The sequence below is a fragment of the Salarias fasciatus genome, chromosome 13 (genome assembly GCF_902148845.1).
Source record: "Salarias fasciatus chromosome 13, fSalaFa1.1, whole genome shotgun sequence".
In the NCBI taxonomy this organism is placed as follows: domain Eukaryota; kingdom Metazoa; phylum Chordata; class Actinopteri; order Blenniiformes; family Blenniidae; genus Salarias; species Salarias fasciatus.
The window spans coordinates 20,330,052-20,357,979 of NC_043757.1; the positions used below are offsets into that span (position 1 = coordinate 20,330,052).

The 27,928-nt window shown below is 41.3% G+C and overlaps 4 protein-coding genes across 4 annotated transcripts; 3 read left to right on the forward strand and 1 right to left on the reverse strand.

The window, feature by feature from the left end:
- Positions 1-2,133: 2,133 nt before the first annotated feature.
- On the forward strand, positions 2,134-9,883 carry LOC115398932 (max-interacting protein 1-like). Its single transcript, XM_030105994.1, has 6 exons — positions 2,134-2,537; positions 3,711-3,813; positions 3,960-3,989; positions 5,308-5,422; positions 7,697-7,868; positions 7,964-9,883. The coding sequence occupies exons 1-6, from the start codon at positions 2,309-2,311 to the stop codon at positions 8,125-8,127; spliced, it is 813 nt and encodes a 270-aa protein (XP_029961854.1). The 5' UTR covers positions 2,134-2,308; the 3' UTR covers positions 8,128-9,883.
- Positions 9,884-10,151: 268 nt separating this feature from the next.
- On the reverse strand, positions 10,152-13,659 carry smndc1 (survival motor neuron domain containing 1). Its single transcript, XM_030105995.1, has 6 exons — positions 13,556-13,659; positions 13,140-13,259; positions 12,616-12,758; positions 12,030-12,188; positions 10,870-11,023; positions 10,152-10,779 (listed from the first exon to the last, which is right to left on the reverse strand). The coding sequence occupies exons 2-6, from the start codon at positions 13,257-13,259 to the stop codon at positions 10,642-10,644; spliced, it is 714 nt and encodes a 237-aa protein (XP_029961855.1). The 5' UTR covers positions 13,556-13,659; the 3' UTR covers positions 10,152-10,641.
- Positions 13,660-17,086: 3,427 nt separating this feature from the next.
- Positions 17,087-18,383, forward strand: LOC115399507 (alpha-2A adrenergic receptor-like). The gene has a single exon (XM_030106923.1). The coding sequence runs from the start codon at positions 17,164-17,166 to the stop codon at positions 18,355-18,357; it is 1,194 nt and encodes a 397-aa protein (XP_029962783.1). The 5' UTR covers positions 17,087-17,163; the 3' UTR covers positions 18,358-18,383.
- A 6,860-nt stretch (positions 18,384-25,243) lies between these two features.
- Positions 25,244-27,865, forward strand: bnip4 (BCL2 interacting protein 4). Its single transcript, XM_030106472.1, has 6 exons — positions 25,244-25,412; positions 25,711-25,882; positions 25,992-26,052; positions 26,311-26,417; positions 26,682-26,831; positions 27,465-27,865. Exons 1-6 carry the CDS (start codon positions 25,370-25,372, stop codon positions 27,505-27,507), a joined length of 576 nt encoding a protein of 191 aa, XP_029962332.1. The 5' UTR covers positions 25,244-25,369; the 3' UTR covers positions 27,508-27,865.
- The last annotated feature ends 63 nt before the right edge of the window (positions 27,866-27,928 follow it).

The following is a 27,928-nucleotide window of genomic DNA, read 5'->3' on the forward strand; positions in this document are numbered from 1 at the left end:
AAATATGTGAGAATTTGTCATTCGGAGTATAAAAAGAGCAATCCCATCTCGTCTCAGCCTGTTCCTGATTGTTTTACTGCCTGTCTAAACAGCGCGGGCGTCGTCGAGCTCATCTGCGCTCGCTACGTGGAGAACCTCTCGCAACATGTGGAAGACAAAAAGCTGAGCACATCCTGACGGCGCCGGAGGGAGGAAGGAGCAGGTGACACACGTCTGGCTCGCCCGAGTGTCCTGCTGCGACCTCGGGGGCAAAGTTCAACCATTGTTTTAGAACAACAGGAGCCCACTGTGTGAGACCTTTGTATACCAGACCAGCAGCACGTGCAGAGGTTAAAGATGCAGATAGATAGATAGATAGATAGATAGATAGATAGATAGATAGATAGATAGCCTCCTGAGGCCGCATTAAGATGTCTGTCACATTCTCTCGGAGGTGCACATTCATACACACACTCTCTCGCAGCGCCGTGTGACTTTGCCTCCTCTGTGACAGCCGAGCCACTGGTGTAATCCTCAGGCTTTTCAGATTACTCCAGTTGGGGTCACATTCTACACCAACCTACAGCGGGTCGGCTTTCCACACAGTCGCTATCAGTGTGCAGACAGCACAGCGAAGTCAGTCAGTCAGTCAGTCAGTCAGTCAGTCCGCACATGACCGAGCCTCACCGCACAGATGGGTCTTTTCCTGCAGAATTCTCCCTGCACAGTTTTCCCATCCTTTTGAGAACAAAGGTGAAACTAAACATCAGTTCCATATGTGGAAGTATACTTCTAGAGACTATCTCATCAAAATAAACTTTAATTCATGGGTCTATATTCTGACTACATGACGGCCGTGGCTGTGTCAGGCCTCGCCAGGCGGCTGAAATAGACTCCATGGGAGGGTGTACACTCTCTCACAGGCGTCCGTTACAGGCCTGGCCACATCTGCAGCGGGCCAGCCATCTGCACCCATTGTCTCAGAGGCACAACGCAGCCCTGCACGCATGGCTGGCCTCGTAAAGACAGTCCCTTTCCCCTCTGTTCTCCCCCCGTCCCTCACACAGTGTGTGTGTGTGTGTGTGTGTGTGTCTAAAGAGACAGTAGAAATGGACCATCAAGCAAGAGGAAGATTACATTTCAAGGACTTTTTTTTTTCTTTCCAGACAATGTATAAACCTGGAGGTTATTAAAGTGATTTCAATCTTAAACTGTTGTGGAAAACGTGTGGTTCACTTAGCTGAAACACCCCCGTAGGAATGGAGTGTGCTCGTTCCAAAATCCAGCCCAATTTCACAAGTTTATTAATGTGAGTTTTAGATGACTTCAGAGCGGGAACAACACACCCAGAGGGGTTGGGATTACAATAAGAAGATGGAATTTAGGAAAAACAATGGCATTATCACATGCAAATCACAATAAACTGCAGATGAAAGCATATGACTCAATCGGATTTACGCCCATGGGATCGCCATCAAAAAACCTGAAATCGGGATAGAGTAAAGAGTCAGCAAGTTGCTTAAAATTATCATGTGATGGATAAATTATGATGTTTTTATATCAAGAATTTAATCAGATATGATTTCCATGTTTTGTGACAATGATCCAAGGAAAATATAGAAACGATAATGAAAGGATGCCGAAATGTACTCATGTATAGAGATGTTAATTACAGGACATAAATAAAAGCTTTGGAATAATGTGGGCTTCCAACATTAAAGTATTACCATGGAGGGCCCTTTAGCAACACAAAGGCTCAGGTGATTACATATTTATAACTGAGGCCAACCCTGGCAGCTGTCCCTGCTACCCAGGTTCAACTATTGATTAGACTGCTTACAATCTGCAGCCATGTGATATTTCTTTCTTGTTTTTTTTCTGTCACTTTTAATGTCTGTTCATATACATTTAAAGATAACACGTGGGAAAAAAGTGAGGATTTGTCATAATTATTATGTGAATGTCAAGTGGAATACAGAAGCTGTGGGATAAATAAAAGCAAGAATCATTTGTGAATGTCACCAGACAAAAAGTGTGTTATTTGTTCGCCTCCTGCAGTATTGATGATGAGGATTTATTATGGCACGGTTGACAATGAATGCAATGTGCATGCGTTAGTGGGAGGGATTATCCACCAAGTAGGGCAAGTGGCTGAGGCTAAGGACTGCAATTCCATCCAGCCTAGTTCATTTCAGTCATCCGCTCAGTGCACAGACGGGACAAGGGGGAGAGCAATTTCAGCGCTGCGCATTTGTCAAAGCCCCAAATCCAAAAAACTAAATACAAAAAAACAAAGAGAAGAGAAAAAAACAAACGCTTAAAGTTCAAAATGGTAAAGTACATGCGGCAGCACAGCGAGCTGAAACCAGAAGAGGTCCTGTCGGAGTCTGATGCGTCCATGGACCAGCAGGATTTCGGAGAGATGTCCGACTATTCTTTCAGCGACGTTTTCTACTCCAAATGTTCCGCAATGGACCAAATCGACACTTTCATGAAGAACGTGCAAGTGCTGCTCGATGCGGCCGATTACATTGAAAATGTCGAGAAGAACAACGGAAGTAAGTAAAGACGGGGCAGGAGGGGATATGAACGCGTAATGCGCCGAGCAGACAACAATAGAGGCGACAAAAGACGCGCAGCGGACAGACGAACCGGCCCAGCAGCAGCCGCCGAGGCTTCACCTGCTACCGCGGGGGGGAAAAAAGGCAACGACAGAACTGTAGTCTGGTCTGCCGAACACTTGCAAAAATATCCACGTTTGGGAGGAAGTCGAAAAATAGCTTTAATCCTTAGGCCAGGAAGCAAATGCATGGCCAGAGACGGATTTTTAATGCAACGATAGCCTGCAGCTATTTGCTCCCGATAAAACTGCTCCCTTTGCAGACGCTGCGAGACCTCAGGCTGGAAATACGCACAGATTAATATATCATTCTTTGAATAAGGCTTAACATGTGGGCATTTAGCTTCATGCATGTGCAAGTTTATGATTTTTAGAGTCCCAGTTTTTGCTTAATATGATACCTTATGGCTGATTTCAAGTAGATATCCTAAAAAGATCGCACCCTTTTAAAAGATATGCCCTTTTCTAATCCAGATTGAATTAAGGTTTTAAACCATCGTTAGATTGTGGTTTTCTGGGCAGCAGCTGCTTCCTTGTATGTGTTGTTCACATGGTTTCCACATGGAACCAATCGTCGAGTTCTCATTGGCCGACACGCATGTTCCCAGCGGCCGAGTCACAGCGGCCAGCCAATCAGCTGCAGGGTTGACTCTGACGTCATATGTTACTGGGAAGACGTGTTCATGGGAAATGTAGGCCGGATCAGTAAAAGAAGAAACAGTGCAAGAAATGGGAACCTAGTTTGATATAATAGTTTCTCGGGAGGCACTCACGAGCTAAACTCCGCTGAATCTGACCTTTGATTAAGAAGACTATATTTTTTTGTCACGTGAAACAGCTAATTACACCCTAAATGTCAATCACAGATGCAAATGATACAATGTATTACCACGTATTCCCTAAGGGTTGTATGCATATTAAACTTCAAAACTGTAATTTCATTGGCCACAAATAAAGATGCAATTCAAGCCAAACTGGGTCACATGCAGCAGTCAAATCCTATCTGTGATTTTTTTTTATTTATTCATTTTTTTGCTCGCAGCACATTAAAAAAAAAAAAAAAAAAGCTACACAATGTGTTTAATCCTCTTTATCTCCTTTTCATCATCAGAATGTGAGCATGGGTATGCCTCATCATACCCTGCAACTCAGATTGCACATCAACAGAAGCAGCGCAAATTCAAGAACAGGAAGTTGGACAATATACACAATAGGTAGGTCAATGACCTTAAATGTGAAATCTTCTACAGTGGAATCATATTGTTAAATTTACCATTCCAATACTGCAGCATTAACTCATATACCAACTAGATTTGGTTTGTTTGCAACAGCGCTGTTGACATATTTATCGTTTCAACAGATCGGCACACAATGAACTGGAAAAGAATAGGTGAGTGAAACACCACTGAAGAGGTGGCCTGAATGCATGTTTATGACTGAAACAGACAGCACTGAAAGGCAGTGACGACACCCAGGAAGAAGAGGCGAAGACAGTAAAATGCTGTGGTCATGTCAGCTTTCCACCTCAGCTTACTTCAGTAACAAATGCTCAAAGGTGTGAACGCGAGCACGTCAAAGGTGTGAGCGCGAACACATGCAAGAAATGTGCAGAAGAGCAAATGAAACAGAATCCCCACTCTATGAAGTGCTGTTGCAAATAGGATGTAAAGTGAGTTTATCTGAAGTGCCGAGTGAAATAAAACAGAGGTTCAGACGGATAGATAAAAAATGCTGTGTTTGTGTATGATGGCTGTACGTCTACGATTTTCGAAATTACACTTTTAAATGAGATGTATAGATCTTAAAATCTGGATAGTTTTATATGATAAATGAAAAGAAAAAAAAACAAAAGGAAAAAAACCCCTCAACTTAGAAATTCATGCATTTGCAGCAAGCAGTGTGCATTTGCAAGGCAAATAAAAGAGAGGCGTAACGTAGCCTCGACAGCAGCTCAGATCCTGGAGGACATGTAGACAATCTCCCCAGTCAGCAAACGGGAACCGTCTGTTTCCAGACAACAGGGCTCCTTCCTGAGAGATTCTCAACCTCAAACCTAACAGCAGCGTGCGTTCGTTGCTCCAGGATGAGGCTGCCTCTTCTTTAAGCAGGAAACAAACGTTAGGATATGTTCATCCCAGATTTAAACGTTCAGCCATGTGTGTGAAAATCTTTCTTTCAGTGTTAAAGGATGAAAAAAGGGGCAGTCTGTAAGATCAGGACAAAATGGTAGCTAGTACTATGGACAGAAAAGATGACATCATGACTCGACCTACATTTTAGTCCATTATTTGAAGAGATTCCTAGTGTCCTCTGCCAGTTCTTGCACGCATACAGACTGCAGGCCTGGAGGCTTCACTGAATCAGAAACACAATATCTGGCTGACCTCAGCAGCTTTCAAAAAATGGGCCACACAGATCCATATGTAGTAAAGGAGTTGTATGGCAGAGTTAATGAGCAAAACCAATACCCTGACAGTCACGCGGCTCATTACAGACGAACTGATGAATGGTGTCCCGAACAGGCTCAGTCAGCTCATTGCTTCATTTTACGAAAACAAATCCAATTAGATAAGGAGGCCTTATCATTCTCTGCTAGGAATGCTACAGTGGAAAAATACCCTTCATTTTTTAATTGTGGTATAATGCACGCTATTCCTATGCTGTTTTCGAGGAGAAGTCAAGTTCCGCGATTCTGTCTCTTCCCGCAGGCGAGCACATCTCCGCCTCTGTTTGGAGAGGTTGAAGTCTCTCATCCCTCTGGGACCAGACTGCAGTCGGCACACCACACTGGGACTGCTCAACAAGGCCAAAGCACACATCAAGGTGTGGTAGTCTAGCTCAGTAGAATGGCACTCTCAAGGGGAAAAGAGCTCATGTCAGCCCATTTCCAGCACCATGTACATCCCTGTGATTTGTGCTGACTGCACATTTTGTCAGTGGTTTGAAGTGCTGGAGATTTGAGAAGCGACAGAAGCAACAATTTAATCATTATGTCCATTATCACAATGAGGGTGTTGTTTATGGCACGCGTCTTGACTTCACAGGGGGTGTAACATCGCACAGTAGTGTTCCAGTATTCACAAACCTGAAACTTCATTTTAGCAAAAAACAGCTGTTCAGAAAAATGTCTATTGTTTTCTAGGGTTGCACAATGTATCACAAGTCTGTGGTTATGGCTGCACAACATGCACGGCAGCAGCTAACAGCTAACTATGTGGCTAGCAGAGCGAGGCAGACCACTGTCTCCTTCCATTTCAACACATTTAGTCTGAAATGATTTGAGGGGCATTGCTATGTTAGGCTCCAGGATCGAGACGTGTCCTTTTATGAGTGTATCCATGCATGTTAGTGAGACTCCATGTGTGCACCAGCATTTGGCTTCACTGTCATGTTTTCACAAGTCAAAAATCAAAGAGTGATCCACAGCCTTTCTCAGAGGAAATCATAGGGAAAAGAAAGATTTGGGACTACTGCTCTGCAGCATGTAGGCCTTACAGGCCGCTGCACTGACTCAGTCTAATGTCTTCCTGCCCTTTGACCCACATCTTTAAAACCAGGGATGCTGCTTACAGTTTTCTGTCCCATTGATCGAATCACCATGAAGCTTCGCTTTGCAGGTCTTTGAGCCCGAGTGTGTCTTTGATTAACGTCTTTAGCTCTGTTGGATAAAGTGAGAACAGTACACCGTGACCACTGGTTTTTTAAAAGCACCAGGCCAGCCCTGCTTACAGTATTAACTCCGCTGGGCTCATTGTACATAAACTACATGAGCCTGATGAAAGGCACAAAACACATCTGAGACTCACCATGCCAGCTCTCCTGTTGGTAGAAACCCACAGATCAATTTCCTGTTTTGAGGGGGAATATTTGATTCGTTGTAGCCCTTCTCTTCAGGATGTAGCAGCGGGCAGTAGCACGGGGACAAATGAAGGCTGCAGCATGAAAGGAGCCCCGGCAGCAGCCGGTGGGAGTTTATCACATAGGGGCAATAATGGGTAAAGTACTACTGATGTCTGCTGTTGACTTTGGACTTAGTTGTCAGGATTCCATGAAATGTGGCTTCTTAATGCTGCCCTATTGTATTTATGGAACCAAAAGTTGCACAGCAGAGTGAAAGATTGGAGGAAAGTGAGGTTCTTGGCTGTAAAGATGTTCAAAAAAACAAGATAAGAGCTTAGTGCAATTGTAACTTATTATAATGTTGTTCTTGAAGCTTATAATGAACACTCAACAAACAACAGCTCTCCAAAAGTTTTCACACCGAAGCCTCAACTCACATTGTCCTTTATACATATAGTGTTTGTAAAAGATTTGGTCAAATCATGCAGAAATCTTCTTTAAGTCATGTTTCAACAGGGGAAATTTGAGGAATTTTACCTAATACAAAGCAGACTGTAATATGAAATGTTTTATTTTCAATAATTTTATAAAGCTGAGACATTCAAAATCCATTTTTATGTCGCAAATGTCACCTCTGTTTATTAGTGTTAATATATGCAGACGTGCACACACCGATGCAGCTGACAAACGTTCCCCCTGAGCAGTAAATCTTGCTCGACAACTGTTTGTGTGCAAATCAGTTGGATTTATTGCTGTGTGGATGCAGATGCATGCATAGACTTTTAAAATTTATGAGACACTTGGATGTGACAGCGAGCATGAAGTTGTCAGGACTTTGGTTAGCTTTAAATAAGAAGTTTCATTCTTTTATGTGATCACTGAGGCAATGATGGGACAGAAATGAATGTTCAACAAAAATAAGATAAAATGCAGTAAGTCCATAAATATATATAATATGTAACACACTGAAGGTTATAAATCAGAACCATTTTCCTTTTTTTCTGGTCATGTTTGACTTATATCCTGTTATTCTGCAAGAACTCAACCAGCAACTTCTTTGTGTGTTGAATCATTCATGAGAAGGCCGGTCACATTTGACAGCGGCTGCGTGAAACTACATATTCCCATCACATGGCTGCATACATGAGAAGAGCAGCAGAGTAACCACGTGGAACACTGGCCATTTAATGCAAAGGGTTTCGTGTTTCTGTTGTCGGGAAGGGGTTTTTAAACAGTCGTGTGTGTCGCTCGTCTCAGAAACTTGAAGAGACCGACCGGAGGAGTCAGCACCAGCTGGAGACCCTGGAGAGGGAGCAGCGGCACCTGCAGAGGCAGCTGGCTCAGCTGCAGTCTCACGGAGAGAGGGAGAGGGTTCGCACCGACAGCCTGGGCTCCCGCCTGGACTCGGATCGCTCGGAGTCGGACAGAGGTTGGTTGGCGTCTTCGCCGGAGCCGTTGTCCGTCTCGCCCGGTGTGATTCGGGAGACTAATCCGTCCTCGTTGTTGTCTTTGTGATTGGCGCAGAGGAGATCGAAGTGGATGTGGAAAGCACCGAGTTCTCCCATGGAGAAATGGACAGTGTAAGCACCAGTGGTGCAAGCGACCTGGACGACCACAGCAGCCGGCAGAGCTCCGCCAGCGACGAGGGCTACTCCACCTGCAGTCTAAAACTGGCCTTCTCTGCTTAAAGCACCAGCCTATATTTATACCTAAGCTGCAGTCTTTTAAGGCTTTCACTCTTCAAAGTACCAGCCTACAGCTCAAACCACCCCTAACAGTTCAAACGTCCGGCTCCACATTTTCCTGACAAACAAAAAAACCCCCAAGAACCAGCCTTATGTCCGACTCACTCTGAAGGTTTAAAAATCGTCTCCAGGTGGGCTCCGCTCGACACAGAGCAGCAGCTCTCTGATTGTCAGGAGTTGACTAAATCAATGTCTTGAAAGTCCCTTTACTCCTTACCAACTTGAATCAGCCACGCCTGCGCACAACAGAGCATCCATGACGACACAAGAGTCAAACACTCAAAGAGAAACGCTCTTAGTCAAGTTGATCCTATGAAACCAGCAAAACACACACACACACATTAAAAAAAAAAAAAAAAAAACACCTAAATACCAGCTAGAGGCTCACCATTGGAAACATTTGCTCCATCTGCCTTGTAAAACTTTGCCCTTTTTTCTTTGGATAGATATATCCAGACAGCACTTCTGGCAAGGGCTACGACGTCTGCATTCCAAACTGTTAATCTCACTCATTTAAAGCTCTGCTTGAAGACCCACGACCACCACCAGCCCAGCGTGGAACAGTCGAATACAAACCAGTGGCGTAATCCACTCTTATTCTAATTTATTTTGCATATTATAGTATTTATTTTTGGTATATTTAATTGTACTGTAGCTAGGTCATGCTTGAATGGTAACAAACCTGTTTTTTTTTTTTTTTTTTTGGAAATATGTTTATGAAATGTACTTCATGAAAACGCTCCACTGACGCATTGCTTTGGGTTTGACGCATTTCTCAGTGTTTTGTTGAAACGAATGCTCTCACACTGTGTGCAACTTCGACTCATTTAGACAGGAATAAGCTATCTCGCACACGTCCAAGCACAAAGCTGAAGCAATAACGCATCTAGTTTCTTTCTTTAACGTTGGCTGGGTTTTAGCACATTGTCCTGTCCGTCCAACTGAAATTTCCAGATCAGTTCTCCACTCGCTCCGGTAGTTGTATCAGCTACTAATAATCAGCAGTAAAACATGATTGTAATTGATTTTAAATGCTATGGTGCATGTGTATTGAATGTAGCCTTTCTAATCATGTCGTAATGTGCTTTGGAATCGACAAGTCCTTTAAAAAGAAAAAAAAAAATGTCTGTAGCATGAACAGAAACACTACAGAAGACTAATTTCGGTTTGTATATCAGGTGTTTAATACTGTATTTTTTTTTTTTTTGTATTGTAGCAGAAAGTGTACAAGTTCAAAACCCTTGAAATTTGGAGACCTTTCATTCACTGACGTTTTCATGTGTTTTCAGCTCAAAGAATTGCACTGCTGACCTGTTTGAATCCAAGAAACCAAAAAAGACATTTCAATAAGACAATTTATTTGCATCCTTCCGGTTCCCAGTCCTAAGTAGATCACCACCAAATTGTGTCTTAAATGGGTATATGAGTCTTGCACAACGTTCCTTGTTACAGGTCTTTTATCCCTCTCCTGCCCAAAGTGTTTGGGAAAGCTATAAAATGCACTATGAGAAAAAAAAAAAAAAAAAAAAAAGACTTTTGTTAAGAAAGTATGTTGAAGCACACCCCAGAATGTTTCCTCTTGTGCTCAATCAGCCATCCGACGGTGACTTTACTGCAAAACATGTGCTGCTGGTCCCCTGCTCGTACTTTGTTACAATTCCTGGTAACTATTCCTGAAATCTTAATAAAACTCTAAACACATAATTCTGTTGTCTTTCTCAGCTTAATGCACAATCAAGCCTTGAGTCATCTTACATTTTTAGGGCCGAAAATAAATATTACCAATAGACATGTGGCAAACGATGTACAGCTGGAGCCCTGAACGTCTGGAAAAATAACATACAGAAGAGGAAAGAGAGAAAAAAAAAGGCTGCTCTTAAGGGGGATTTACTAAGAAAAATACTTTACTGCCCCCTACAGGGCCTGAGAGCAGCAACGTGAATATCAAAATGAGGTGGAAGCGAATCTTTAAAAACTGAAAACAATGTTTATTTCATGGCTATGAATATATACAGAAATAAAGGTCAATTCTATCATGTGAATGAACACCAATATTATTGTCCACACTTCTTCAAAGCGTGTCATTCTTTAAAATCTAAATGCGCCTGATCAAAGGGGGGGTCAGATTTACACAGATCGAAAATAATATTTTGGCCTCAGTTTAATCTGGGTACGAACAGCAAAAGTCTACCACTATATGAATTCACCATAACTTGTTCTTAGATAACAGGTGATTGTGTTCCAGTGCAGGAAAAGTCCTCATATGTGGATCTTTTTTTTTTTGTTGCACCTGCTTCATATATAACAAAACTACAACAATATCTCAAACACTGCTGTGCAAGCAATTACTTTCAAAGCGTTCTTTACTTGAGAAAAAAATTAAATTCTGTATAAACACAACAAAGAGCACCGATACGACTGGTATACAGTGAGTTACTATGTACAGAGTGGGGGAAGTCATTGTGGCATTAGATGTCTGACATTGTATTTGGACGTGTCGTTGTACTGTGTCATAGGTTTGTCAGCAATACCGCATGTTCCCACTCCCACCTTTCCATTTACGCTCTCTGGGGACGCAAATATGCTCCTCTTCACCTAAAGAGTAAAAACATCACGATCATAATCAGAATGCAAAATACACTGACGGCTTGTCAACTGTTCTTTCTGAAAAACAGGGAAGCTTACCTGTCCTTTTTTGTTCTTTGAGTAAGCTTTGTTGTTAAACTGTTGCCACTTGGATTTCTGCTCCTCTCTCTCTTGCTCCAACTCCTTCATCCTCTGGACTTTCTTCTGGGCCTTCTTCTTCTTATACTCTCTCTGCTCAGCTATTTGCTCTTTCCTGACAAATCAAACAAGGAAGAACACCATGAATTCTTTATCCGTGAAGTACAAAACACACCTGAAAATCAAAGTCAACATATCCCAGAATTCTATACTGGAAACTAACTTATTTAATTTGATCCTTGAAGAGAAGATTAGTTAGGGTATCAATTAAAGTTGATGGGACTGTCAAACGAAACGGAAAAGAGTGAAAAAATACACAGCCATGAGGGGTATGAACATGTGAATTAATGCATTATAGGTGTGCCACAGTATATGAATGTTTTTCCTCCTGCCAGCTGCACATAAAACCACATTTTCATTAACTACGGCGATGGATACTTTATGGTTCCCATGGGGAAGATTTCACTTGGACTCTGCAAAGGCAGATCCATTCTCCAAAGGGACCAAAGCAAACATCAATCATCACAAAAAAGCTCTAAATAAACCAACACAGCAATAAATAATCATAAATCCTACAGTACTTGTTTTTAAGCTTCACTTATTTGGAAAAATATTTTAACTATTCAAAAAAAACTTTTTTCTTTCTTGTTTTTTTTTTAATCTAATTCATCTTCCACCTCTGTATGACCTTAAAGGTGTAGAAATTCCATTCAAGACTGGAGCTCAAAATTCTGAATATTGCCATCAGTAAGATAAAAAAATAAATAAATTAAGCTTTCTTTGAGGAAAAGAAAAACACTTACATAGAGTCTATTTAGATATTTTTTGTTTTTTTTAAAGACCACTGTTGATTATCGTCTAGGTTGCTGCTTCAGTTAAAATCCTGCGGTACTAACACACCTTACAAGTTAGTCCCATTTTAGTCCAACCTAGAGAATGGAAAATCAATGACAACTTCCAATCATGAACAAAAAAAAAAAAGAAAAAAAAAAAAAAAACCACCTGGTGAGTGTGTCAGCTAATAGTGATTTTGGACATCAAAATACTTTTGAATGGCATCTTTGGAAGTAAATTTAAAGTTTGTGCAGACACAGTGAGAGAGAGAAAGCTGTGGTACATACTTGGATTTCCGTTTGGCACTTCCATCATCAAGAAAATGCCCCTCCTCGACCACCTTGAGCTTCTGAAGAGGGATCACTTCAGCATTCCCATATCCGCTGAAGGTGACGGCTGCAGTGCCGTTCTCTCGGTCTATCTCCTCAATTTCAGCTTCATACACCCTGTCAAAAAATCACGTCTGTAAGCAGGTGAGTATGAGCCAGAGACTCAAGCTCTACTTAAAAAAAAAAAGTCTTAAAAAAAAAAAAATCAGCCAGAGATATATAAACAGTTACATGTTACTGTTGACAATGGCTATATCTATTAGTACAATCAGTTAGAAAATATAAAATATTAATGAATTAACTTTGACTTCCCATAAGTTCAAGCATGCATGGAATTAGAAATTATATTGTATTAGAAAACTACAAATCTTAGGGGATTATGTCTATTTCAGACACTAAACATCCCCGTGTCCAACATGCAAGACAAAGTTGTTTATTTAAAACAAATCTGCTAGTGGAGTGGCACACAACTGTTGAACCAGTGCTGCATGCAGTCGTAACTTTAAATGTGATGTCTACATGTAAAGAGGGTGGTGACACTCACTGTCCATCCTGACTCCACAGAGCCATACACCGGTCCCCCACACTCCATCCCGTCTTCTGAGGAACTGGCTCTGTGCTGGTGGTGGTAGAAGCAGTCTCAGCGGGCTGAGAGCTCAGGAGGTCTTTTGTCAAATCAATAACTTCCTGAAAAAGAAAAACAGATTATTCGTGGGTAAATAAGGTGACGGTAAAGATCCAGATGGGGAATTTAAATGCATCACATTAAGATGAAAAATTTACAAATGGTATTCACATTGCATTTACTTACTGACAATCAATCAATCAATTTATTTTTTTTTATAACCCAGTATCACAACAACAGTTGCCTCAGAGGGCTTCAAGATGTTACATTGGTTGGTAAAAATAAAAACAGTGAGTAAGCATAATGTTAATATGTCAAATTCAATGTTTGTAGAGAATGACAAATTGGAGTTCGGGAACGAAAGAGTCAATATTAATCTATTATTAAACTTTCACAGAAAAGTGGCAGCATGTTAGTGATATAATCCTCAAATGCACACCAACCTGTAAGTCTTTCTGTAGCTTGAGAAGGTCTTCATTTTCCTGATCGGTGGATAAAGCTACTTCTACCTGCTGCAGCTGAGCTTTGTAGCTGTTCAACTGTTTCATCAAATCCTCCGACATCTGAAATCAACCAGAACATCAAGTCAACACGGGATATGGAGAAACATTCACCGAAAAATAGCGGTTTATCTTAAACATTGACTCCAACAATTGCGAAAACGGCTTACATAAAACAAATAACAATCAAAACGTGGACTAAACTTAATCTAAAACATGTTGGAAACAACAAACACACCGCTAGCACAAGGCTAACGTTAGCATTGCTCGGCCCTTTCGTCGACGGAGACTCAACATACGGCACTGAACGCTCGTCATGGTGAAGTTCTACAAAACTGTCGGCCAGTGTACAAGCTTACCTCAGTAGAAATATTTTTGCTCGATAAATACTGTCGGCATTCGAAGCTCAATCGGATGTTTTTTTTTTTCCTAAAATGAAGCCCCGTGCTCTCTTGTTTCCAGACGGAAGCCCGATGAGGGAAATCTCGCGATAACAAGCCAGACGGCCAAATCACGGCTCAGCAGCGCCCCTACCGGCCAACGGCACCACCGGCAGTCTGTGGTGTAATACCGAAGACAGCCTCATGAGCTCATTATGAACTGCACCCATCGAAAACGGTATCATGTCAATAATAGGTAAACATATAATTCTGTGGTAATATTAAGTTGCAAAAGTACAATCATACAAGGCAATTCACCCCCCCGAAAAAAATATTTCAGATTAAAGCACTTAGGAAAGGCAAAACAGAATAAACCAAGTAAATTCTATGTATTGTTTAATGGAAAGTCTGTGCAAATAACACGTTTTATGTACCTTATTTGAAAGAAGTAAGTGTGTCGGTTGTCTTCACGTGTTCAGAGCTAAAAGCTACTTCATCTTCTTTGCTTCTGGCTCAGTAAACGCTCAATAAACCTGTTCCTGAGGACCACATGCTTCACATTTTAGAAGTGAATATGAGATATATTTATTCCCAAGACCATTCAAAGCTTTGTAGAGCAGAGGTAAGATGTTGTAGTGGCTCCTTTGACATTTGTGAACTAAACAGAGACATTACAATGCAAAATTATTTACAAAACTGAGGAGAATCAACTATAGATTTAAGAGTAAAATACTGTCACATAATTGCTTCCAACTTTTTGGGAAACTACATATTGCTGTGGTTGCTGGGTCAGGTAGAGCTTGTTTGAACTTTATTTTATATAATGTTATTCATTAATCACAGGGTAGAGGTGAATACTGAATGAGGAAATAAATGTTTTTTTATTACTGCACAAATGTGCACACTTTGGTTCTGAAGTTTTGCTATTTTCTCATTTCTCGTGGAGTAACAGTATCTGACAAAACAGACCAACTGGTATATTTATTAAGTATTTGCAAGATAATCAGAAGAAATAAGGTATAGGGAGAATCCAACTGAATTTTTTATACTCACTTAGTGTCAACAGTATTAAATACATAATTTAACATTGTAAATGTAGTGGAACTGAATATATAATATTTATTAATGAAATTTTTTAGAGTATAAAGATTAAACATTATCCAATGAAAGTACTACTAGATTATACTCATTAAAAAGTTGTCAAATCTTCTCTCTCAATGCCAAACAGCTTTTCTATGCTGTCACATCATACTGTTTATTTTAGCTTTGGAAATTCCAGGTGATGACAGTCAGAGGCATGATTGTTACCTTTTAAAGCAGACTGATATTGAGCTAATGAATTCGGTGGGAATCCCGTATCTCCAGGGTTAGGGACCTAATTTCATACTCCAAAATGACAAGACTCCCTCCATTTAGGAGTGGATATGCTGGGATGGCCTCGGGTGGATCCATTGATCTACTATTACAATTAATGTATTTCAGGGTCATGGGGCCCTGGAGCTGATCCTAGCTGACTATGGGAGGAGGCGGGATACACTCTGGACATGCAGGTTGTCAGTCAATCACAGGCCAAGCACAGTGAAACACACTCACAATCACACGCAGGGTGACTTTGGCACTTTATTTACCTCACATGCATCTTTTGGGACTGTGGAATGCAAACTTCAAACCAAAGGACTGATCTAGATTCAAGCCAATGACATTCTCGTGATGGGGTGAGAGCATTAACCACTGCAGTAACCACTCCGCAGCCCTGCCAAGAAGCATTGTTAAAACTAATAATCCAGCCATAATCCGTGTAAGGTTTAGTTTAGAAACTTTATCATCCCCAAGGGGCAATTTGTGGTACATTCTCGTAAAAGTTCAATCAGTTTCCTGGTAAAGAAGATGTGGTGGTGGTTGCTGTTTATATAAAGTGCCTTGGTGTTCAAAGGCCAGCTTATTGTCTATGGTCAAGCTGAGGTTTTTATTATTTTGGTCCACATCTATGATCTGGTTATTTCAGATTACAGGAGAGAGAAAAGCAACTTCCTGAAATTTATCCAAATGAATTTTAATTGGAATATTACTGAGGAGCACTCATACAGACATGGCCAAATGTAAATAAGTTTAAAAAGCAGGAATGTGCCATCATTGACCTCCTTAAGACAGAAAACATGTCCCTCTTTAAACTCCACTCCAGCTAAATGACAGATAATACTACTGGATATTATTGGATGATATTTAAAAAATACACAAACATCAATCAAAATTATGGAATGTTTTTAAGTTGATGAATAAATCACATGCTAATCACAGGATTTAAGAGTCCTGCTAGTCTGCGCTATAATTTGCTGTGTGGGTATTAAAAAAATGCTTTTTTATTTAGATTTTTGAGAAGAGGGGATTCTTGGAAGGAGGTTCTTCTTTTTTCCTTTTTTTAAACAATATGTGAATAACTCATGATGGAAGCTGGCCGGCATGCTGGAAACTATAAATAAAGCAGAAAGCAAAAATAGTGTTCAGTAACACCATAAAGCAATGGGAAACACTGGACTGCTCAAGAGAAAAAATTTTTTCCAGGGTTATGCCTCTTAGGCATCCTGTTCCTGTCACAGGCATCACATTAGAGTATCCAACACTGTAACACACATAGGGCTTATAAATAAATGGAACCTTACTTGTTCTGCATTCAAGGTTTCACAGTGAAATAAAACCTGTCTGTCACAGTTCTTTCATTCTGACTTACTTTACACCGTCACTAAAAAGAATAAATGTTGTCCTCAATTGTCACTGGTGAGCTGCTTTTGTCCTCTTGTGCTGTGATTTCCTTTTCTCTGTCAAGTTTTTTTTTCAAGATATGTTATGCTTTGAAGATATATCTGAACAATATGCACTTAAGAAAATAACAGTAATTCATGATTAAAACCACATGGAGTGCACACCTATTTTGCTGTAATTTAACAGAGTGGACATATTGCTTCTATAAATCAATAGTATTAATGTCATAATGGGCCGATGGTTTCAGCGAGGGGCGCAGCAGCAGATGTATTTTAAACCTCCAGTGGAAGACGAACCCGCCCATCCCTGTTCTCACTGAAGTGGAGCCAGCATCACAGACCCTCCGCGTCAGATCAAGCCCATATAAAAGAGGTACTCCCCTTCAGTAGCAACAGATGAAAAGACCTGCCTGAGCCTGCATCATCTGCAATATAAGTCTGTTTTATGAAATGTCTTTCAAGGGATATATCGGCAAGCTTTTACTCTCAAAGGTTGGTGGATGAATTTTTTTTTTTTACTGAAAGAAGTTATCTCTTTTTGAATCTCTCTGATGTACAAAATTGAGGATAAATCAAAGTTCCTTTTAGTTCAGTTGTTATTTTTTGTCTTTTTAACATAAGAAACCTTTTTTTTTTTTTGCTGGCCTCTATTTCCTCACAGACAAAGAAGAAGAATTTTTTTCTTTTGGAGCACAGAATGAAGAGACTCTATCCTCTGATGTCGTGTTCTTAAATGGATGTAATTAATAGACTGCTGGGAAATACAGCTCCCAACTCTTCAGACAGAGCCCTGTTCAAACTATACCACTGACAACACCGCTCGTCTTGATGGGTTGCCTCAACTTCAGCAGTGGAAGTGAGACTTTACCCGGCAGGCAGCCGTACACTGCGCAGACCTCGGTGCCTCTGACGGTCCTGGTGGGTATCCTCATCTTGCTAACTGTCTTTGGCAACGTCATGGTGGTGATAGCTGTGATCACATGCCGAGCTCTGAGAGCGCCGCAGAATCTGTTTTTAGTGTCCCTGGCGTGTGCAGACATCCTGGTCGCCACCTTGGTGATGCCGTTCTCCTTAGCCAATGAACTGATGGGCTTCTGGTACTTTGGCAAGGTGTGGTGTGAGATCTACCTGGCTCTGGACGTGCTCTTCTGCACCTCGTCCATCGTTCACCTGTGTGCAATCAGCCTGGACAGATACTGGTCTGTCACTCAGGCTATTGAGTACAACCTGCGGAGGACCCCACGGAGGATAAAATGCACGCTCTGCTTGGTCTGGGTGCTGGCGGGCATCATCTCCTTCCCTCCGCTCATCACGATGAAAAAGGACGAGGGCAAAGAGGACCACCCCAAGTGTGAGATAAACGAGGAGAAGTGGTACATCATATTCTCCAGCACTGCCTCTTTCTTCGCACCCTGCGTCATCATGATCATGGTCTACGTCAGGATCTACCAGATTGCCAAGAAGCGGTCGAGAACTCCCCCAGGAGAGCGGCAAAGAGAAAACGACGGCTCCGAAGATGTTCAGTTTGGTTTGGACGCTCAGGGGACGAAAGACAGAGAGGGCAAGGAGGAGAAAGAGGAAGACAACGGACTGGACGTGGACGAGGATCCCTCCTCGTCAGATGAGAACGAAAGCATCCTGTGTTCTCTAAAGAAGAAGAAAGGAGTGAGAACGGCCACAGTGGCCCAGGTGAAACCTGGAGAAACGTCTCCAAACCCGGAGAGCCGGTCTGCGGTGAGAGTGGACCGGCGTAGAGGAAGACAGTACAGAGAGAGGCGCTTCACCTTTGTCCTGGCTGTGGTCATGGGAGTGTTTGTTCTCTGCTGGTTCCCCTTTTTCTTCACTTACTCCCTCACCGCCGTGTGTGACATTTGCTGCGTCCCGGAGACACTTTTCAAAATGTTCTTCTGGTTCGGTTACTGCAACAGCTCCCTGAACCCTGTTATATACACTATATTCAATAACGACTTCAGGAAGTCTTTTAAAAAGATCCTTTGCAAAAGGGACAGCAGAGGGTTATAAATCAAGCTTTTACATTTTTGTTGATGTACACATCATTGTGAATATTCTCATAAAAGGGTCATGAAATAGCTGGAAGAGTTATTTACTGAATATGTGCAAGTAAAAAAAATCATGTGATATAACTGTGAATAGATGTGATTGGTATTAATATTGCAGACACACACACCCTGGGAGACACATTTTCGATCCGTCTGTGCTGGTTGTGTGACAGTATTTAAACCAGTCAGTTAGTTACAAGATATATTGTCTGTCTCGTTGTGTGCTTTAATGTCTGTGTCATTATAAATGGGTCTATCTGGCTGAAAACGACAAAACAATCCGCAGAACTTGGGAGCATTGTTATTGAACTGGTGATAATATAACACAGACGTCAGGCTCAAATTACTCCTTTTAAAAAGGCAGACACTTCAACTGAACACTGCACTGGCATGGAAGACAATATTTGTTCATCTTAATTCGACAACATGCTGGAAGACTGTGAATCCGCTGAAATGTCAGTCCTTTGTAAATAAGCATGGGCAGTAATTACATAATGACTGAAATTGTCCCAATGTGTTAACAGCAGTGATTATTCCACCAGAGAACTGGAATGGCAAACCATTGTGCAGTATGACACAATTAAATCTTTTTTCTGTGTAATTATCATTTAAATCGGACAGACTGAAAACCAGACAGTTGTGAAATCTTTACAGCTTTTGAGAAACTTTTTTCTTCTAGCAGTAAAAAAAAAAAAAAAAGTCTACACGAGCCAACGGCACAAAAAAATAAATTGTCTTTAATCCACCAACTCTCTAATTCTTTGATAACAAGCATGAGAATGAGACGAGCATACAAAGAGAAAATTAGGCCTAGGAGGAAGGGGTGGCACAGCAATGTCTAATGTGGTTTATCATGAATTATGGCGCCTCATATCAGGATATCATTAAATCCTCCCCTGAAGTCAAACAGAAGTCGAGCAGCGACAGGAGTGCGGGTGGCTGCTGCAAAATTACACCGAGGGCCTGATATCCACACATACTTATCATCTCTCTGCTATTCCCACACTCGTTCCGTTATCAGGGCTCCTCGTCCCTTCTCCTTTTCAAACACGCTTTACAGCACAAACAACTTTCCTCACATCAGCGTTTCTGTCCAAATATAATTTCAGCCCATCGCCGGTGTGCAAACCTGGAATCAAGTACATTTCCCATGTATAATTGCTTTAGCTCAGCAAACATTTTCACGAGCCACCTCTCGTATGTACAGTAGATAGGAGAGCGATTCCCATGCTCTCTGGGACTCGGGTGTTTTGAGATTCCTGTGGTACACATGTTTGGGTTCAACCAAGTCTCAGAGTCTTAAAATACGACGTCTACTACTTACCACAAATGGCAAACCATCGACCTGACTATTGCTGATAAGGTTCCCACGGACAATCTGACAAGAGAAAAGGAGAAAATTCTTATTTGAGGCTTTGTGGCCACGAAATCTATTTTTGCAAGGCTGTGTGATCATTGTGAGGCTTTATCAGATTCCGGACGGCCCTGCTAATACAGCCCAGTATGGACAAAAACTCTGCCATTATTTCTGCTTGTGTGAATCCCGAGCAATCAACAGACAACATTTAGTATCATGGAATTCTTTTTAAAAATGCTTCTACCTGGTCCTGATTGGCTGCACACCAGTGTGTCTGGAGAATAAACTGCTGCGGCTGTCGTTTGAATGCATCCTTTAATTAAAATGACAATTTCCCCGCAGTCGCCTGCCATGCTCGAGCAGTCGGATGCATAAATTACATACTCACAAAGAAAAGAGAGATTAAACGCCAAAATGCCTGTTACATTACGTGCTTCAAAAGATTAATGGAATGGTGGAAATCCTTCAACCAAAAATCTGAGCTCGGCAAAATCTTACAAAGGATTCTTTGTACATGGTGAATTCATCAAATCTGGGTAAATGTTTTAAAATCTGAAAGGTCTCAATTGACTTTCGGTGTGCATGATGGCTGTAAGCACTCCGTTTCACTGCCATTGTAATCACACGAGTCCGCTTTCACTCCCTGTACTCAGACGGTGATTCATTCCCTCTCTGAAGGCCACAAAGCATCATGATTTATGGCCGCGATACCACGGCTTGAACAACTCTTCTTTATTAGCCGCGTCTGGCAGAAAGTTCCCACAAACTCTCACACAGCGCTCGTCAGTTTTCTTCATTTTCGTTCTCCTGCAACTCAATTAGAGCTGCTTAAAGTTGCTGGTCGTATATCTGAAAGTGGCTGCTTAGAGACCGACGAGAACAGACGCCGTCCCGGGCAAACAGAGTCAGACAGAGACAACAAAACCACTCTAACAAGTTTAAATCATAGCTCGTGATGAATAGGGTGTTTTTAATTGAATGTTGGGCCATTCATTATGGACCGAGCACGATGAATCATGCACACTGGAGCATATAATACTTCCTCCCTCCTGAATGGATATGGATGCCGGATAATCAAATTTGACTCTGATGGATGTGAGCAGCAGGAGGATCCGTTTTAATTTAGCTCATAATATCTGCTACTTTCTCTACTCTCATGACTCACTATAGCATCTGTGTTATTTTAATGTATTTCATGTAGAGTGGTGAATTGTAGTGGTACAGAAATGTGGATTCTGGCAACATCTCAATAGAAATGTCTATAACAGCTTGAAAACATTCATTTATCACTGTTTGAGTTTTTAATTTAGTAAAAAAACAATGTGAGTTAATGACAATATCATGCATGGAAAGAAGCAACATATCAAGGTGGTCTTTATTTGCATCCCAGTGGTTATTATTCTCACCTCATAGAGAAAAAGTTGAGTCTGATTCATGAAAGGACTGAAAACAGAAGACATGAATGCTCAATGATGGGCTCTCATATCATATTGCAAAGGCACCTGTTTGCAGACACTGTGAGAGGTTTTCACACAACACACTGGGCAGTCTGGCTGATTGTCACTCAGGAATCATGAATCACAACAATTGGAAATTTGAAGTGAAAACATGGCATTATTTCACCGTGTAAACAAGAGTGAAATCAGGAACTGAGGTTATTACTCGCAATGCAAATCACTGCTGGGTTGTGTGAGAAACATTTTGAGGCAATAGCATGCATTATTGATAAAACGTAGTCACTAAAGAGCCATGCGAGGGGGAGTGAAGCGCTTTCGAATAATGTACTCAAGCCTGAATATTTCACCAAATACTGCTGTTCATTTCAGCTTTGAGTATTTTCCACATTGCTGATTTCACATGTGTCACACAGCATTTTCTGCATTTGTATGTGAAGCGTGTGATTGGTGAAGGAGATCAAAGCTGAATTAAAAAGCAGTATCTGCAATTAAAGGAGACTCTGCCATGTTCTGCATTGAGCTGTATGGATTTTTTTTTTGTCTGGGTCGTCCAGTTTCCACCATTATTAGTCATGCTGGTGTCCACGTCTTGTGTGTTAGACATACAAGCATCTAATGAGGGTGATTTATCTGTCTGCTTGTGGTGCTGCTGGAGACAGACGCAAGCTGACCTGCTCTTTTCTGACTGGTGGGATCATGTGGATAAAGCAGACACAGAAGATGGACCGGCGGAAGAAGTTGGATTTTGCTCTTATCAAAATCAATATTGGAAAAATTATTTCAAAATAAAATAAGAGATGTGTCGTGGGCATCCAGATGTTTGTGTTGTGGCAGGTACCGCCTCTGAAGCCTGAACCACTGTGGTGGCTGCCTCCTTTTGGGTAAGTACCAAGAGTACATGTGAGTGAGGATTAAAAGTATTCCAATAAGCAACAGTTTGAGATTCAATTACATGAGGGAACATGGTCAGAAATCAACACTGTCATTCAATTTCATAGAATAGAATACAATAGAAATACTTTTTTAATCCCAGGGAATTCTTGTAATCGTTCCACACAGATGGAAACACAGAATAGGTAGAAGTGACAGTAAATTTAAATCAGGCGTATTTAATGTTGATATAAGCTAAAAGCTAAGCAGTTACCGGTGTGAGCACAGAAAAATGAAATGAACACAAAAACACTAAGTGATCAAAGGAGACATAAACAGCATCAAAATTTAATTTCAGGTTTATATATTCTAATTCACCAATTTACTAGTCGCATTATTCCTGCTCTGTCAAAAATAATGCTGGTCAGTTTTGTTTCTCAATTTCTGAAATCTCAAATTACTGAGAATTACTTTGTGTGTTCAACTGAAGAGCACAAAGAAGCATTGATAAGATTGTATTCTCCCATGAACAAACATGGAAACTTGGTATAAAGAACTCTGCAAAATGATGCCTCGCACTTGGGCGCACTTGATCACCAACAATTATAATGTCAAAAGGTGTCAATGAAAACAGAAATAAATCAACCTTCATTGATGCAAAATGGCTATCAAAATATAAACTGACCAGTTTGAGTATTTGAAACTGTACAGGAGATACATGGCGCCATACACTTGTGTTTCACTTGCTCCAGTGAAATCCTTTAACATGATTAGAATCCTCCTCCTGCTCCATGCTCTTTCTCCAGTGCATTACTGATTACTGGCGTGTGAAAACAGCTTGAAGCATGAGTCCAAAGTGTTCCATGTATTTATGCCACTGGCTAATATTGTTCTCTCATCAATGATAAATATCTCATATCACTTGGGATTCTGCTTTATGAACGCTTGCTCGCTCTGGCTGATGAGAGACAGGATGTTACTCCACTCTGCCTCCAAGACTGTAACATTATGTAGTAATCAATGCGAGACTTCCAGAGGATCGTTTCTGCTTCAAATGAATGGACTGAAGCCGGTTGAAAATTATTTTTCCTTGCACTCTAAATATATCCCACTTTCTCCGCATCGATACCCGGTTATAATTTTGAACTGATTTAATATTATGGCATTATGTTTTGGATAATTTATGCAAGCCATTGTGCTATTTTTTTCTTGCCTTAAACAGTTTCTCCTTTCTCCGATGAATTCTTACATGGGGAAAGAGGGAATATATTTAATTTATTGCATGTTGCTTATTAGATTCCATACTTTATACATAGCGTTTGGTTAATTATGTAACACATAATGTGAAGTATAAGAAAAGGAGGGGTAGCACATCAGCACACTGTCAGTTCATGTTTCTTCTTATTTATTTGGAGAGAGCATTGCTGAAATGAGAGCTGGGATGTGGAGTGGAACACAGCATTCATAACACTTAACAAAATAACGGGCAATATTGCTTTCTTCATAAATGGTGACAGCACTACGAACAGGCTGTAATACTATCTGAAATATAACTTGTGATAAAGTCTTGTGCTCTGGGGACTTCAGATGTGTGTAGCGTAGATCAACATTATTGGCATTTCACTATAGAGGATGTAGCAGGGGCCTGATGCTTTCATGACCGTAATTTTGATATGTATTCTGAAACAGAGGCAGATGGGTGGATGTAGTGCTACATTGTTGCGCATAATTTCCTGAAGTGACAATTTTTTTCAAAATAGTGTTCCTCTAATAAATTTTAGAAGAGTTTATAGCTTTTGGAAGGGCATCAAGCACTTCCACTGAGTATCGCTGACTCCAGTGAATAACCACAGGCTACTATTGACAAATGAATCTCAAAATCTATCAGTGTTTTTATTGTAATCTGTGTTTAGCAATCTATTTTTGAAATTTCTATTTTTCTTCTAGATTTCAGAAGATGCATTATTTATTTCACTCTATTTATTTTTGTTTCCATGACAATCCGTATCCCTTCATCCCTCCAACCCTGTAAATTATCTTCATTGAGAGCAGAGTTGAGTAGACTTGTGAGGTACTGGATAGTGCACTGACTACAAGTCCATTTCTCCTTCCATAGCTACACGAACAGTTAAACACACATCCAAACATATAGCCATTTTAAAGAAACTTGGAATGCTTGGAGATACAAAAAAAAAAACAAAACAAAACAGAAAAGGACAAAAACATCATGCAAACTCTCAGCTGACAGGTTGTCATGAAGCAACACAGCTCACCACGTCACTACCATGGTGGCCACTACAATACCAAACTGACTGTTGACAAGTTCTGCTGATTTTTTTTTTTTTTTTTTACAAAGTTAGCTCAGTCACTGTTTTACCAACTTAAATTTAATCTGGTACAATGTGATATAAACGATAATAGTTCAGAAGAAACAGAAAGAAGAACGTGTCCTTGCCCGATGAAGAGTAAAACTCAATGATTTGAATATTCTGTACACATTAAACAGTGAACAGGACAACTGAGGGCAGACAGTGCTTTCATTCAGGAGATAGAACAGTTCCCCCTGGGCCACGGTTTGGCTGAGGGCACACATTTAAGGACACACACTGCGGCAGTCATGACACTAAAAAAAGCACACAATGTAAGCCCTGGCTGGTGAATTTACCGTGCCGCGTGTGCAGCGAATGCAGGTCAGTGGTGCAGTCCGGGTCAGCCGGTGCACGCGAGGCCACTGGGCTCGAGGAGCCAGGCAGCCTGAGGATGGGAGCCGAGAGGGAAACACCAGACACACTGCGGCGTTAGAGGAATGGTGGAAATATAACAGCACGAGTGTCTGCAATGGGAATTATATTTTATTTTATTCTTATTTTTTTTTTTTATTTTGGGGCAGTTTCAGATAGAAACTTGATAATCTGATGGGTAATGACTGCCATCTGCAGACTGAAACATGGAACTGCCATCATGCACAATAACCCCGCACCGAAAACAAGGACTTTCCAGACTTCTAATTGCATCTTTAACACGTTACAACATAAAAGAAGCAAACTATTAGATTTGGGCTAATTCATTCCTTGAAGTTGGGGGCAGGCGTGCGCGCGCTGTCACGTCGGGTGATGGTGTACGTGCCGTGCGTGGCCTCCTTTCTCGGCCAATCACGTCGCAGATAAACAAAGCGTTGCGTCATTGTTATTGTGGCAGTCGAAGCTCCTTCTGCTCCCAGACATTTTGTCTCCATTTCGCTCGAAATAGGGCCTCTAAAGCCGCGGAGCCGCTAAATTACACGCAGGATAATGTCGATCCAGAAGGACGGTTCATCCGACGAGAGTTTGCAAGGTAAAATAAAGATGATTGAAGGAAAAACAAAAACATCTGCATGCTGGTTTTTGTTGAAGCTAGCACGCGCTGAGACTTTAGGTAGCTGCAAGGATCAATGAGCAATCCTAATCGTGTATAAAGATGAGTGATGTGTGTGTTTGGTCAAATAACACTTTGTTACAGTTGTATTGGAGACCTTTGCTCTAGTTAGAAAGTGTTTACTTGTCTGTATCTGTTCTTTGTTCTGCTTTTCTCAGTGCAGTGACTCCAGTTGAACCCTCCAGGCTTCATGTATGTTGTGTGGATTTGCCTTCAGGTTCCTGGGTTGAGCTGCATTTCAGTGGATCTGGCTCGAAAACCAGCAGTCACCATGGAAGCCAGGAGCAAATCCCCACCTCCATCCAGGAGGCCGACCTGGAGAAGATGCTGCTGGAGGCACAGCACGAGTCCGGCCGGAGCAGCTCCAGAGGAAGCTCCCAGTGCAACAGGTCTGTGAGAAAAGAGGAAGGACTGTCTGTGTGTGTTTTCTCTCTGCTTATTAGATAACAGATCAACTGGTATCGTCTTTAAAGTGTGTCTTATTTGTTGTCAAAACAGTCCTCTGAGAGCGCAGACCCCTCTTCTTCTGTGGAGAGGCTCAGAAGGGAACAGCTCGCAGGTAAAGCTGACCTACATCAGGATCAGTTATGTAAACAGCACTTTAACATGTCCTAACAGGCACAGACCTCTGAATCATCCCTAACTGCTCCCCCCCACCACCCCCGTCTTTCCTGCTCTGACAAGTCAAACAGTCTGCTCCGATGACTGCCTCATCACCGATTAGATGTTTTACAACAGTACATTGGTTTTTAATCACCCACAATTTGTGGACTGATGCTGACAGCTCTTCACTCACATGCTGTTTTTTTTCTTCTAGTCTGATGAAGACTCCCAGGAGAGAAGACGGGAGGTGGAGAGTTTAATGAAGAAAAATGCCGACTGGATCTGGGATTGGTCAAGTCGACCTGAGAACAACCCACCAAAGTATGCAGCCACTTAGTAATCTGGTCATTTCACATACTTAACAGAGTTATCTGTGTGCTGTGAATACACACCTAATAGCAAGTATCATGATTAGAATGAAGCCAGTGGAAACTTGAATGCAATTTCGCCAACAGTATGGTAAATAATTTTCATTCCGTTAAATCTGATGTCTGTGTGGGTAAAGATGCCGGCGTGACCTTAAAGCAGCTCTTATTGATTTCAATGGAGTCAAAACAATGAAAAATTAATGTGCTCCCCCCGTAGGGAGTTCCTGCTGAAATACCCGAAGCGGTCCACCACTCTCAGCATCAGGAACACCAGTGTCATGAAGAAGGGAGGCGTGCTCTCTGCTGACTTTCTCAAGCTCTTCCTTCCCTCATTAATCGTTTCTCACATACTCGCCATTGGCCTGGGGTAAGCACCGACATTTACTGGTTAATTAGAATCAAGCCGCAGAATCTTAAAACCTAAAACCTAAAGCACACAGTTGATATGCTCTATTTGCACATTCAAAAAAGTATTTTAAAGTCCTTTCATTTGCAGATGTGTTACGTATCTGTAAAATTACCATGTAGGAGAACACAGTCCTGCTTTGCACTGTTTACCATCGTCACTGATGCAAAAAGACCTTCAATTATTAACTTACATGAATAATTGAGCGGCTGCCTTATTCAGTTTTATTTCAAAGTGCCAGATTCCAGTTTTGTTTTTACAGATCGGTCCAATTAATTTACATTTAATAAACTTTTGAGTTCGGCCTCCACGCTCTTCTTGTAAGAGAGGATTGTTAACGCTACAAAACAATTGTTTGCAGTAGTACATGGGTGGATAAACAGTGAAACAGGAAACCCGTCTCCATATTACAGTTCAGTTCTCTCAAAGAATAACAGTCATGTCAAAAGTGATTTGGATGAAGATTTCTATTTTTAGCTTTAATCTATAAAGGAAATGAAATGCAGGGCCTTGCACATTTTGTAAATATGTTTTTTTTTTTAGTACTATTTCCAGCCACCACATTATTTCACAATCCTGTTTCTCTCCCCGCAGGATATATATTGGGAAACGTCTAACGTCCCATAACACCTACTGAGCGCGCTGGTGGAACATTGCGACACCTTGTCACCGTCATATGACCATCCTGGCATGCCTTAAAGTTGGAGCCTGGGACGCCGGAGGGAGAGGCGGCTGTGTGGCCTGGACTGGATGGGTTAAAGGGAGAGCCCCACATGGCTCAAGCCACCAGCCGGGAGAGTTGTTGATCTGTCATCTGCTGGAAAACAACGGCGACCAATCCGCTGCTCTTTGCTTGTCGTGGAGATGAATGTTTTTGCCGCTTCCTGTTCCTTAAATTTGCACGTTAGGGACCTAATATATACATGTTATACATCACTGCCTTTTTTGCCATTGCATTGATTACATGTTTGTATTTTTAAGAAGAGCTGTGAATCTAGAAAAAAACAGATGGGATTTTTTTTTTTTTTTTTTTTGAAGTAATCACAGCTGGTAGTGAT